The sequence below is a fragment of the Astatotilapia calliptera genome, chromosome 3, assembly GCF_964374335.1.
Source record: "Astatotilapia calliptera chromosome 3, fAstCal68.1, whole genome shotgun sequence".
NCBI lineage: Eukaryota > Metazoa > Chordata > Actinopteri > Cichliformes > Cichlidae > Astatotilapia > Astatotilapia calliptera.
Genome location: NC_137424.1, coordinates 56,120,349 through 56,133,028, shown reverse-complemented (window position 1 = coordinate 56,133,028; position 12,680 = coordinate 56,120,349). Strand labels below are relative to the sequence as shown.

General features: G+C 41.7%; 1 protein-coding gene and 1 pseudogene across 2 annotated transcripts; both read left to right on the top strand.

Moving 5' to 3' along the window:
* The first annotated feature begins 9,971 nt into the window (after positions 1–9,971).
* LOC113018217 (protein BUD31 homolog pseudogene) lies at positions 9,972–10,925 on the top strand (annotated as a pseudogene). Its single transcript, XR_013906223.1, has one exon. The product of XR_013906223.1 is annotated as a protein BUD31 homolog pseudogene (transcript).
* A 301-nt stretch (positions 10,926–11,226) lies between these two features.
* Positions 11,227–12,607, top strand: LOC113018214 (gem (nuclear organelle) associated protein 8). The gene is given in 2 exon segments (XM_026161282.2): positions 11,227–11,652; positions 11,654–12,607. Coding segments are annotated over 2 exon segments (582 nt in total). The 5' UTR covers positions 11,227–11,374; the 3' UTR covers positions 11,958–12,607.
* The last annotated feature ends 73 nt before the right edge of the window (positions 12,608–12,680 follow it).

Sequence of the window (12,680 nt, the reverse complement as noted above, 5' to 3'; positions counted from 1 at the left end):
ATGTGTTAAATTTTGGAATGATATATTGTTTTATACAAGCTGAGTAGTGGATGCTGATACCACCTAAATATTTATACTGGTTTTGTGGTGGGTTATTTTAGTCATACAAATGCCAAATCTAAATTTTGCTCTTTTAAGACATGGGGTGCCTTACGCTCACACTTGTCTAGGTCTCACAGTTCGCATGAAACGGAAGAGTGTGAGGTCCTTCCAACTATTAGATGTAAAATCTGTGACTCTTTTTACCCAAACACAAAAGACTATTTTCAACATATAAATTCCCATTTGAAAAGCCATGAAACCATAGAGTGTGTTTTTGATGGTTGTGAGTTTAAGACAAACATTTGTGGGACTTATGCGACTCACAGAAGTCGAAAGCACAGATCTTGTTCATGGAAGCACTTTAAAACTAACTTGATTTCAAAGCAAACTGTCAGTACATCTAATGAAATCTTCTTACCAGCACTGGAATTAGAAGATCACGAGGACTTGGATGTCACCACTGAACTTGGTTGTGAAAGGGAAACAACAAATGAAATTTTGAAAAATATTGGTGTGCTCTTGTTAAAACTGGAAAGCATCTATAATGTTTCTGGTAAATGTGTGGATGACTTGGTGGAACAGCTCAGTTATATCTGCACATTATCACTTCAGTATATTCCAAAGTCAATAAGTGATATTCTTATTAAGAATAACTGTAATATTGATCAGTCTTTTGTCAGTGAATTGGCTGAAAAAATATGTCACTGTAGTCCTTTATGTGCAGCCCTTAGTCCTGATGGTCCCTTTGCTTCAAGATATAAGAGACAGAAATATTTCAAGGAAAACTTCTGTGTTATTGAACCAGTAGAATACTGTTTGGATCCAGAAAAGAATTCCACTTTTCAGTATGTGCCTATTCTTCAGTCCTTGCAGCTGTTACTGAGTAAAGAAGATGTTAACAGTATATTAACTAGACATTTGAACACTTCACAGTTATCCTCTTTCCACGATGGACAATATTTCAAGCAAAACCAACTTTGTGCTATTGAGGACTTAAGTATTTCCCTTGTTCTCTATGTGGATGACTTTGACATTTGTAATCCACTTGGGACTTCAAGAAAAAAACACAAAGTCACAGCTGTGTACTGGGTACTTGCTGATATACCAACTGAACTGAGATCACAGCTAACATCAATTCAATTGGCTCTCCTGTGTAAGGCAAGTGATGTTAAAACTTTTGGCTATGAAACTGTTCTCGAGCCACTTTTAAAGGATCTCATAACATTAGAGAGAGATGGGATTTTTTGTTCACAGCTTGGTAGATATATCAGGGGCACTGTTTTTTGTGTTTGTGCTGACAATCTTGGCGCTCATTCTCTTAGTGGACTCGTGGAAAGCTTTTCTGGACATTACATCTGTAGATTTTGCCTTGGAGACCATTCAGACTTTCAGCAAAAAGAAGTTCGTTCAGGAGCTTTTCCACCAAGAACAAAAGAGAACTATGATCTACATGTCCAAACCATAAAGGAAAATTCCTCCTCGGTTCATTTTTGTGGTGTGAAGAAAGGTTGTCCATTAACAGGGAAATTAAAATATTTCCATTTTGTCACAGGGTATCCTCCAGATCTTTTGCACGACCTTTTTGAAGGCATAATTCCACTAGAACTAGGGTCCAATGCTTCCAAATTTAACACAGCTGTGCTGTTTTCAAAAACTAATTTATAAATTTGAAATTTTACAATTGTCTCGTGTGAGTCGGCATTGCTCTCAAGAGCAGGAACAAGGCTGAGGAGGAAATGTTCCGTTGGAGACTGGCATGGCCTCTTCAGGGACTCCAGGATGGCCAGCTCCACTGCTGATGGACCGTCCTGGGACCTGTCCCTCGTTCGCCTCGGCACTGTCCTTCTCTGTGGGCCTGTAAAATACAACACAAAACAACACAAAGAAATGAGAAGGCTGCTACTAGATTTTCATTTTCAACATTGAAAAAAAAAAACAGGATATAAACAGATTGGTTGTAGATATTTAGTAAAGGTGATCACAAGGGAATCCAACAATCCATCGTGAGCAAATGCTTCGAGAAGCTGGTCAGGGACTTTGTTTGCTCTTCACTACCCGACTCACTGGACTCTCTACAATTCGCATACCACCACAACAGGTCCACTGATGATGCCATAGCCCTGACACTACATACTGCCCTGTCACACCTGGAGAAGAGAGACACGTATGTGAGAATGCTGTTTGTAGATTACAGCTATGTAGCATGTAGGCATTCATGTGCTCGTGCACATAGACACAGACAGAGTTTGCAGCACACCATAGGGGGGTTTTATGATGGGGTCACTTCTATAAAACTGTGTTTCACAGACAAAGGGGTGAAGATTTTTGCAGAGGGACACCGGCCTCGTCTTCCCTTCTAGAAGTGCATGCTTAAATGAAGATGAGTAAAAGATGAGTAAATGAAGATGAATAAAGATGAATAAAGATTTTGTGAAAATGAGTCCTGTTATGAGCCCTTTAGTATTGCCACCATGTTCCCTCTAATTTTTCATGTGTCTGAGCGAACACACAAACTCCCTGAGCGGTCCCGTGGACCACTGTGAGCAACAGCAGACGTGTGACTGTGGTCACGCCAGCATTGAATCCATCCAAGTTACATGGTTTATTAAAATAATCAAATTACAGCATTTACATTTATGTTAGACTACTTTTAATTAACTGCTTTAGCCCACTTACAATGAAAATTTAAAAAAAAAATAGTTCATGACCTGTGTAGTATGTTAACACTATTGGAAGTAAAAATAACTTGAACTCCAATTTTCAAAACACAACTTTCTTTTTTTTTTTTTTTTATAAAGCTCTGACTTGTATTATGAGTCTGTGGTGTGGTTGAGAGTCCTGTAACTCTCTGTCTGCAAATACAGTTTATAATGACCAATGTTGGGCAATTAATTACATAGTTACTTCTTCAAAAACGTTATTGAGTTTTGCAAACAACAACGTTTTTTGCAGCTGTTTATCAAAAAATGCAGCCAAGGCATTTTTTAAATAAACATTTCAAACTATTTACAGAACAATCCGGTGTTCTGCATCAAATTTGATGCCACACAAATTATTTGTGCCACTCCAAAACAACACACTAACTTTAGACTCCAAACAAACGTCGCAAATCTCTCATATCTCAAAACACCGCTGTCACTTCTAAAACCTCCCCCCCCCCCTTCCTAAACCACTAAATGCCATGTTGCCATATCATTTTTTTGATTGGTTGACATAGTACATTTTTCCAACAATAAGAAAGGGTGGGGTTATTTTTGGTTTTGGTTTTGCAGGCGGAGAGAGAGCTTTCCTTATAAAACGCAGTTTTTACCGTTTCTTCCTGCAGTAAATATAAATACAATCAATGGCAGTATTCAGGAAAACAAAGAAACAAACATTGCATATATATGTTATAACTGCTCCTGAAGGTTTTTCATGTTCGAAGTAGAATAAAGGGCCATGCTCCAACTGATGTTCAGCCAGTATTTTAATCTTCTTTTCACCAGCAAACACCGTGAAAAACTATGGTGAAATGATCAATGAAAAACACGGATATTACATCAGCAGAACAAAAATTACAACTCAAATAAAACATACACACGAAGTAAATGCATCAACATACCGTGTGCGCCTTTCTACTGAACATTCATGAGCAATTGTAGTCCATATCTTCTATATTTCCACCCTTTACACAGGCCAGCATTTTCTTTCTGGCTCGAGCCTTCAGTCTCTGGTGACACGTGCGCTTAATTGAGCCTCACCCCAAAGCATGCGCACCACAAAGCGCCACACTCAGGCCCACCAGTAGGTGGCGACAACACAACATGAATCCAGATTAAACACCAAATTTTGAACATTGCAATCACATAATAATTACATTCCAATGCGACAGCTACATATATATATATATTTTATCATAACTCTGGTTTCACATGCCTATCAACACAATTTAAAAACTGTTATAAAGTCCACACATCAAGTGTACTTGACTCTGCTGTATGCTGTGTAAATGTGACTTTTGAGCTGGGTGAAATCCGTGAAGCAGAAATAATATATTGCATTGCTAATCATCGGTTGTGGCCAATCAAATTGTATGGTCCGACTATAAATAGTAGCTGCTATTTTGATTCATTTATTTATTTATTCATATTTATTTTTGGTTGATTAAGGCTGTTCGTACTACTGGTATGTTTGTGGAGTCGGATTAACCACAGAGGAGTATTTGATTTCCCGTTTCGGGTCTATTAATAAGTTGTGTTTTTACTCTGAAGGCCTAAAGTAGAGGTGACTGGGTGCCCTGGTGGTGGGATATTCCGTGGTTCGTGATTATTTATGCATTCGCCCACTGGTAATCCAGGCTCTGAATCAGTTAACAGTACACGTGCAAATACATGATTGCATCTTCTGATGTCTGTTTTAAATAGCTGTCAATAAATTCGTTATTTTACTCCCAATCACGGCTCTGGCTCAAGTGTTACAAACCTTAGAAACTATGTAAATGAACAGGAAGGCACTAACTATAGTTATATAGTTCATTTGCATAGTACATAGTATCTATAGATAGGGGAGAGCGGGGTAAGTTGTCACACTTTTCACACTGACTAACTTTTACTGAGCACCATACATCACAACATAATAAATGTTTCACCAAATGAAAGAAGGAAGTCTCGGGCACATATGATGTATTCATTACATTTTCATATCTTATCTCATTACGGAGTTGTAGACTGTTGAATGGAGAATGTGTACTTGTGACAATTTGCCCCATCGGCAGGTAAGTTGTCACACTAGATTATCTTAAAATAAGAACACAAATACTTAATTGTGATTATTGATTTTAATTGTTAAATTCAAACCAAAACTGGAAATTTGAACAATTATGCCAAGAGAATTTGGAAAAAAAAACAATTATTTCAATCCAATACACATTTTAATCAAAACATTAAGTAGAAAGAAAACTTTAGTTTGAACTTTAAACTCAAATGTTCTCTGGCTTGCACATAAATCCATCATAACTGAATGGAATGCTGCAAATAACTTGCTTTACTTAACATGTTTATCCTCTGAACAAAACAGATGCCCTATTTCTGATTAATCAGACTCAACTTCAGAGTCACAATTCTGGCACACATAAATTGCCTGGCCTGAGGTGCAAGCATCATGGGCCCATTAGTTGCATTTTACGCATTTTACCCAGGTCTCTTTTGGACAACTGTTTGAAAATGGCTCCACACAGACAAGGCAGAAGCACTCTTCATCATCTGATGATGACTCTTGAATTATTTTTCTTCTTTTAGCTGCGTTGTTCTTCATAGGTCCAGATGTTTCCCCCCCTCGCGTCCCTCTCTTTTGAAACAGCTTTTTGCTAGATTCAGCCTTATTCTTTTCTTTTTCTAGTTGCTGCTTCACTGGCGTGTCGGTTAGAATTGCTGATTTGCGTTGTTTTCTTCCTTTGCTGGATGGTTTTCGGCGGCCAGCTTTTGGATATGGCCGGATGTCCTCTGGAGTTGGTAGTCCGCTGTCAGTAATTGCAGTGCTGGGTAAGGGTGAGCTCGTGATAGAGATGGTGCTGGAGCTTGGCAGTTCAGAGTTGGTGCTGGGGCCTAGCAGTGCAGAGTTGGTGCTGGGGCCTGGCAGTGCAGAGGTAGTGCTGGGGCCTGGCAGGTCAGAGTTGGTGCTGGGGCCTAGCAGTTCAGAGTTGGTGCTGGGGCCTAGCAGTTCAGAGTTGGTGCTGGGGCCTGGCAGGTCAGAGTTGGTGCTGGGGCCTGGCAGGTCAGAGTTGGTGCTGGGGCCTGGCAGGTCAGAGTTGGTGCTGGGGCCTGGCAGGGCAGGGTCCGGAATCGGGCGATCTGTGATGTAGGATGGTGCAAACTCGGCTTCCAGAAATACATTTCTGTTGTAAGGTTGAATCCCAGCCACCCTAAAACCAGCCTGAATGTTCAATGGGGTTGCAGCCAGAGGATATGCAATTGCCACAATCCCAGGAATGTCATAAATAGACATTGTCTTCCCAGGGTTGTTCCTCATCCAGGCATCACACGTGCTGTTGATGTGCCTCTTAGTGGCCCGTAGACAGACCTGTCTAATGGTTGGAGCCGATGTGAGCAGTGCGGTGGGAATGACAGCATGATTATGCCATTTTCTTTGGCATAATTGAGTCCATCAATGGACAGATGAGACTCGTGGTTGTCCAAAAGGAGTAAACAGGGCTTCTCCTTTGAACACTTTGTATGTTCATTGAAATGTTGCAGGAAGTCAACAAAGTGTGTGTCTTTCATCCATCCAGAGGAATTTGCCCCTCCTTTGCTGCCGGGTGGCCCGTTGATCAGGAAATGGTCATGGAAGTGGACACGTGGGAAAATAAAGTATGGAGGTAAACTATTCCCTATGGCTGAGACAGCACAGGCCAGTGTGACAAGGGTTCCCCTTTCAGCAGAGGTCAATGACCCTACTTGTTTGAATCCACGTCTGGCCAACACTTTGTCTGGTTTATGTACAGTGGTGACCCCAGTTTCATCAACATTCCAAATGTCTCCTGGTCCAAACTCATATTTGCATAACACTTTCTCTAAGTTGTCAAAGAAAGCATTGACATTCTCTCTGTTGAAGCTACTTGCCCTGGCAAGGCTAGTTGCTTCTGGCTTTCTCAGTGACAATGTTGTATGCTGCTTTAAAAAGCCTGTAAACCACTATTTGCTGGCCTTTTCTTTTTCTGCCCACAAAGGCACAAACTTCAGTTCGTGTGCCACAGCAAACTGGTAGGCAAGCTTTCTGACCTCACTTGGTGACAGACCAAAATAAATGTCAGCTGACCTACTAATATACTCAACAAGCTGCTTTTCCAAATCAGGGGAAAAAATCTTCCTTGGCGTTGTATAACCAACCATTGTTGTTGGCATGGCTGTCTGACTTTCAATTTCTTCTCTGGTAATCTTTTGACAATACCGAGTTAGAGTACGGTAATTTATGTCAAAATCCTTCGCTGTACTTCTGATTGATTTGTTCTGCATCTTTACCTGCCTGACTGCCTTTAACATAATGTCAGGTGGTGTTCTGCCACGCTCTGTCTTTCGTTGATAATTTCGAACCATCTTACTTTCTTCCTTCCTTCCTTAATTCCTGCCTCTCCTTCCTTTCTTCAAAAACCTTATTACAAATACAAATGAATTACAATATCAATTTTTTGGAGCATTTATTTGTACTGGGGCAAGTTGTCACATGTGACGACTTGCCCCAAAGTTAATGAGACAACTTGCCCCAAACTGACATTTATGCTAATTTTGGCTAAATGTCAGGGTTAGCTCAACATAGCACATCAGCTGAAGTATCAAAAGACACGTTAATGTCTCCTCTATTTTGTGTAAAATAATAATTTGTAACATCTATACCTAACAAAGTTGTACTGACGAAAATTTAAAGTGATTTATTTTTCCTTTTAGGTCAAAAAAATAAAAAAAGATGTGCTCACCTCAGATTAGAGCAGTCTTGACTACATGTGAACAGGAGGTTGACTATAGAAGAAGAAGTCACACAAAGTGGCTATTTCATTTTTGAGATAGAGCCTCTAGTGTTGGAGTTATGAACAGTGTGACAACTTACCCGTGTGACAACTTACCCCGCTCTCCCCTACTGTCTGTGTGAAACTCCCAGGTTGGCGTAGTCGGGTTTCCCCTGTGACTGTAAAGCTTTAAGCTTCCGATCGCCACAACACCATATTTGTGTTTGCAGAATCTGATGGATTCTGGTCAGCTGTACATAGATAATCCTGACAATATACAGTAAACCCGAGTCTTAAAAAAACGGAATTAACTGAATTTGAATAAATAATAAACAAATTTATTCACCTGTGTTTGAGCCTCAGGCATGGCACCATGCCCCTCCCATGTTTTAAATGTACGTTAGAATAGCATGCATCGTCTTGATGCATTCTCAATCATCCAGGAAAGTAAATCTCCAAAAGTTGATTCTGTTCATCTGGACGTAGCGTTTTGTGGGAGAAACGTTTCGTCACTCATCCAAGTGACTTTATCAGTCTCAGCTAACTGCAGGTTTCCAATCTTATAAACAGTAGATTTGCATAATGACTGAAACCAGCCCACTGGAGGAACAATGGGCTGGAAGGTCAGTTCCTTATGCAAATTCTCATGACCATTGATCAACACCACTGACCAAAACCCACTGATCAAAGACCACTGATCAGTGCATGCATCAACACAATAAGTGAGCGGGAGGAGTGAGGCGTGGGGTCTTCACACACCCCCATTCTCTGTTCGCCATCTGGGGCAGGGGCTAGCCGTTTGGTCGGTGTCTGGGCTAGTGGGCTGACAAGACTGACACACTTTGTACAGTTACATCATAGTCACTGGTTACAACACATAGTGCCCCTCCCCTGCGACCCACGCACACACACACACAGCAGCACTAACGAGGTAAAGTCCCTTCGCATGGTGGTAAAACAGGAAACGTAAAATACGAGCTTTATCGGTTTGTTTGTTCTGTCTCCAAACAGAAACCGTGAAAAGCAACAAAGCAGCATTATTAAACATGAAACCTATGACAGAAATATAGGCTACTCATGTGACTCCTCAAACAACTTACAGGTTTCTAAGACAAACCAAGATTATTATTATTAGTAGTAGTATTAGTATTATTGTATTGTATATTATTTATTGCTAGTCTCGTTTCGTTTTTGTATGGTCTGGCATAAGCATTTCACTGCATATCGTACTATGTATGATTGTCTATGTGACAAATACAAATTGAATAAAATTTTAACTTTTAGATTTGATCTAAAATGGACCAGGAGAACAAGTTGATTTGAATAATGTGTTCATTAGTTTGTTCTGTTGCGGTGCATCATAAAGGTGAGCTGTAAATGTAGCACATAAAACACTTTTCAAAAAATAAAGAATTATTTAAAATATTGTCAAACTCTGTTGCAGATTGTTCAGTTAATATATTTAAAACAGATGACGTTCATCACGCTGTACAGATCGTGTTTGATTGTGTGTGTTGAGCATTTTGCACACTTTTGTCACAAATATAAACATTTTTTAAGGAAACAACGACGAAAAGTTTTCATGAGACGGTTGCTTTACTTGCAAAAGATAACAGTGCATATTTGCATGTACACATATGGATGTCTTACAATTTTTCTACAATGTTTTCATCTTATCTATATTGTTTTTATTATATTATCCCTCTGTCCAGCACTTTGAACGACACTTGATGTCTTTTAACTGTGCTATAAAGATGACTTGACTTGACAATAGAGAAACGAGGAAGCGGTGTCCTTTGCGTCATTCTATTCTCATCCATAACCCGCGTATTGGGCCAAAGCCTAGCATAGCCTGTAACGTTATTATGAAGGACACATTTTATGAGTGAACTTGAGTTTAAGTGACTAACAGGTTTCTTTGAAAAATACTTTAATAAATATAAATTTCGTAACTGAAGTCAGTGAATTCCATGTTGATGCCAACTGTAATTTCAGGAATAGAAACAGCATGAAGATTGAAGTGTGAGCATAAGATTCAATTTTAAAGACACTACTAACAATAAGAATAAAGGAGCGAGCTCTTGGTGTGAGTGAGTGAGGTGGCTCTGAAAAGAGCCGTTGTTGGTAGGAGAGCGTGCAGCTTAAGCTCTCTCTCCACGGATGCGGCGAGCCAGCTGGATGTAGCGAACAGAGGAGACTCGCTGCTCTTAAAGTGTGTGACTGGCTGTGACGCGGTGCCGCTCCGTGATTGGTGACGGGCTCCATGTGGAGCATCGCCCCGCCTCGGTGTGTGCTGCTCATTGGAGAAAAGTGCATTGAATTTGCGCGCTGCCGCAAGCCTCTGTGCGATTGGTGCGTGACGAATCCGCCCGCGCTCTGCGGAAATATAAGCGAGGCTTTGAGCGGATGGGGCCACATTTTCTCTTACTCTCGATGCTACGAAGAAATCTGGAGGACACGCGCCTGAGAGGGGCTCATAAGACAAACAGGAAAATACTTATAGCGTTTTGTTGCATTTTTAGCTAAACAGAGACAAAATGCCAAAAGTAAAGAGGAGTCGAAAGCCTTCCCCAGACGGCTGGGAGCTCATTGAGCCCACTTTGGACGAGCTGGATCAGAAAATGAGAGAAGCTGAAACTGAACCCCACGAGGGGAAGCGAAAGGTGGAGTCCCTCTGGCCCATTTTCAGGCTGCATCATCAGCGGAGTCGATACATCTATGACCTATTCTACAAAAGAAAAGCCATCAGTAGAGAGCTATACGAGTACTGTATAAAGGACGGCTACGCAGACAAGAACCTCATTGCCAAGTGGAAGAAGCAGGGCTACGAGAACCTGTGCTGCCTGCGTTGCATCCAAACACGAGACACCAACTTTGGAACCAACTGCATCTGCAGAGTCCCCAAGAGCAAGCTGGAAGTTGGAAGGATCATTGAATGCACCCACTGTGGATGTAGAGGATGTTCTGGCTAACCCTTACTTGTATTTTTGGACTTGTGATTTTTCTGTCAGAACCTTGAAGCAACATTATCTTTTTGGAGTCTCCTTCATGTAAAATAATCTGTCATTTTCCCATCCATCACCCTGAGTTGCCATTATAGCGGAGAAAAACAGTGGAAAAATGATAATACACCAAGAGGGGCCGTGTTGAGTATATTAATTTTCTGTTGCGTTGTTTTTTTTTTTTTTTTTTTGTTTTTGTCTTTTTTAAATATCTCGCTAAAGCTTGCAACTCCAAAAGAACCAACTTAAGACCGGTTGTTTCTGGGTCAGGTCATTCCAGCAAGACACAGCCACTGTGGAGGTCATTTCTAATGTGCTTTTAAAGCGCAGTGTTTAAATTTGCCATCACTTTAAAGAGTCATCACTGTTATAGTGCAGTTTTAAATAAAGTGTTTCAGATTGTCTTGCTTTGCTTTTTTGTTGTTGTTGTTGGAGGGGGAGTTGTGTGGGTTTTTTTTTTTTTTTTTTTTTTTCCAAATAAAATAGACTCTAGACTTTAACAGTCTTCATCTGAAGTTCTGATTCTGTTTGTCGTGTTAAAATAAATCACTGAAAGGCTGAAGGTTTCAAAGATTCGTGTGTAATCATAAAAATAAGATTTGGATAATTGAGGATGGGTACTTTGCATTTGCATGTTCTAAGTATAAAATATTGATGTAATATTTTGTGTTTAATCGCTACAATGGCGCAAACTTCCACAAGCATGTAGCACTAAAAGAAAAAAGCAAGACTGCTGGGAAATTTTCTCCGAGGAAGTAAGATGAGATGCTAAACTAGCTGGCTCCACAGAGGTTTACCGATGACGAAACATTAACAAAGAGGAACATCTCAGAAGTTGCAGCTGTCTGCAGTCATGGAGGACATAAGCACTGTGATGTCCTGGTTTTCCCGCCCGGTGTACAGCCGATACTGGCAGCACTATTGGCAGGCCATGGCGTGGCCTCAGAGGCACAGGCGCGCCTACAGAAAGGCCTTGGAGGCTGCCTACGGCCCCTGCTGCTACCAGGAGGAGGGGCCCTGTGACCGGCCTCGCTATGCTGACTGGAGCTCTGCAGAGAGCAACAGGGAAGACAAGGAGGACGATGCAGAGGCAAGTAGCTCGGAAAGCGAGATTGAGTGCGATGTGAGCAACCCGGCAGTACTTCGCCCGGACTGAGCGACACAGGGAGGAGCTCAAGAAGCAGCAGCAGATGGAGGCGGCGCAGCAGGGCAGCTACATGCCGGCCGATCAGGACCTACACAGCTTCTCGTTGCGGAGCAGTGTCGCCCCTCCCTTGGAGAGACCCGGCGAAAGACGCACGGCCGAGATGAAGAAGCTGTACGGCGGGGATGCGGCCAAGATCATGGCCATGGAGGCAGCGATGCAACTCAATTTTGAAAGAAACTGTGACCTGAAGCAGCCCAAGTACTGGCCTGTGATCCCGCTGAAGCTATGACGCCGTAAACAGTTTGATCTGGAGAAGATCCATGCTCTGATCCCTCTGCGAGCTGCTGATGTAGAACTAACAGGTTTAGGAAGTTTGAAGTTATTTCAAGGAAGAAAACAAAACTTCTGCTCGGCCAAACACGAACATCCCCCGACCTGTCGGCTGCTGCTCCAGATTACAAACCTCTGGCTGCGGCAGTACGAAACACCTCATCGAGGTTTACCCTACTGCATAAATTGGTTTTTAATTTATGGCATGAAACACCAGCACTTAGTCCCCCAAAACATCCTGTTGGTTTGGCGCTAAAAAGTGAGAAGCAGCGTGAGCTGAGGGTCAGAGTTGGAGTAAATTTGCCCCCACAGGTGATGCAAGTGTATTCAAACAGCCTGCGCCTGTGTTTCCTCCTAATCTCTTTTTGTTTACCCTCTGGCTCGGTGATGTTTCATGCTGCAGTAGCTCCTCTTATGCCTGTCAACTTAGTTTAACCACAAAAAACATTGTCCTCCCCGTCCTCCCCTTCCCTCCCCTCCCTGTGTTCAGATTTGGGAGCGTTCCTGCATGGCTGCCTCTGCCTACACAACAAGAGTGATTTGTTGTTGCTACTTCTAAAGTGCGGTTCTCCGATTCTGACATTTCACTGGCTTCAAAGCCACTCGTGAGTTCTCTGGGGGAGGGGGGTGTTGACTATTCTGTTTTATCTTGTTTGTGTTTGCACCAAGCTGCTCCATTTTT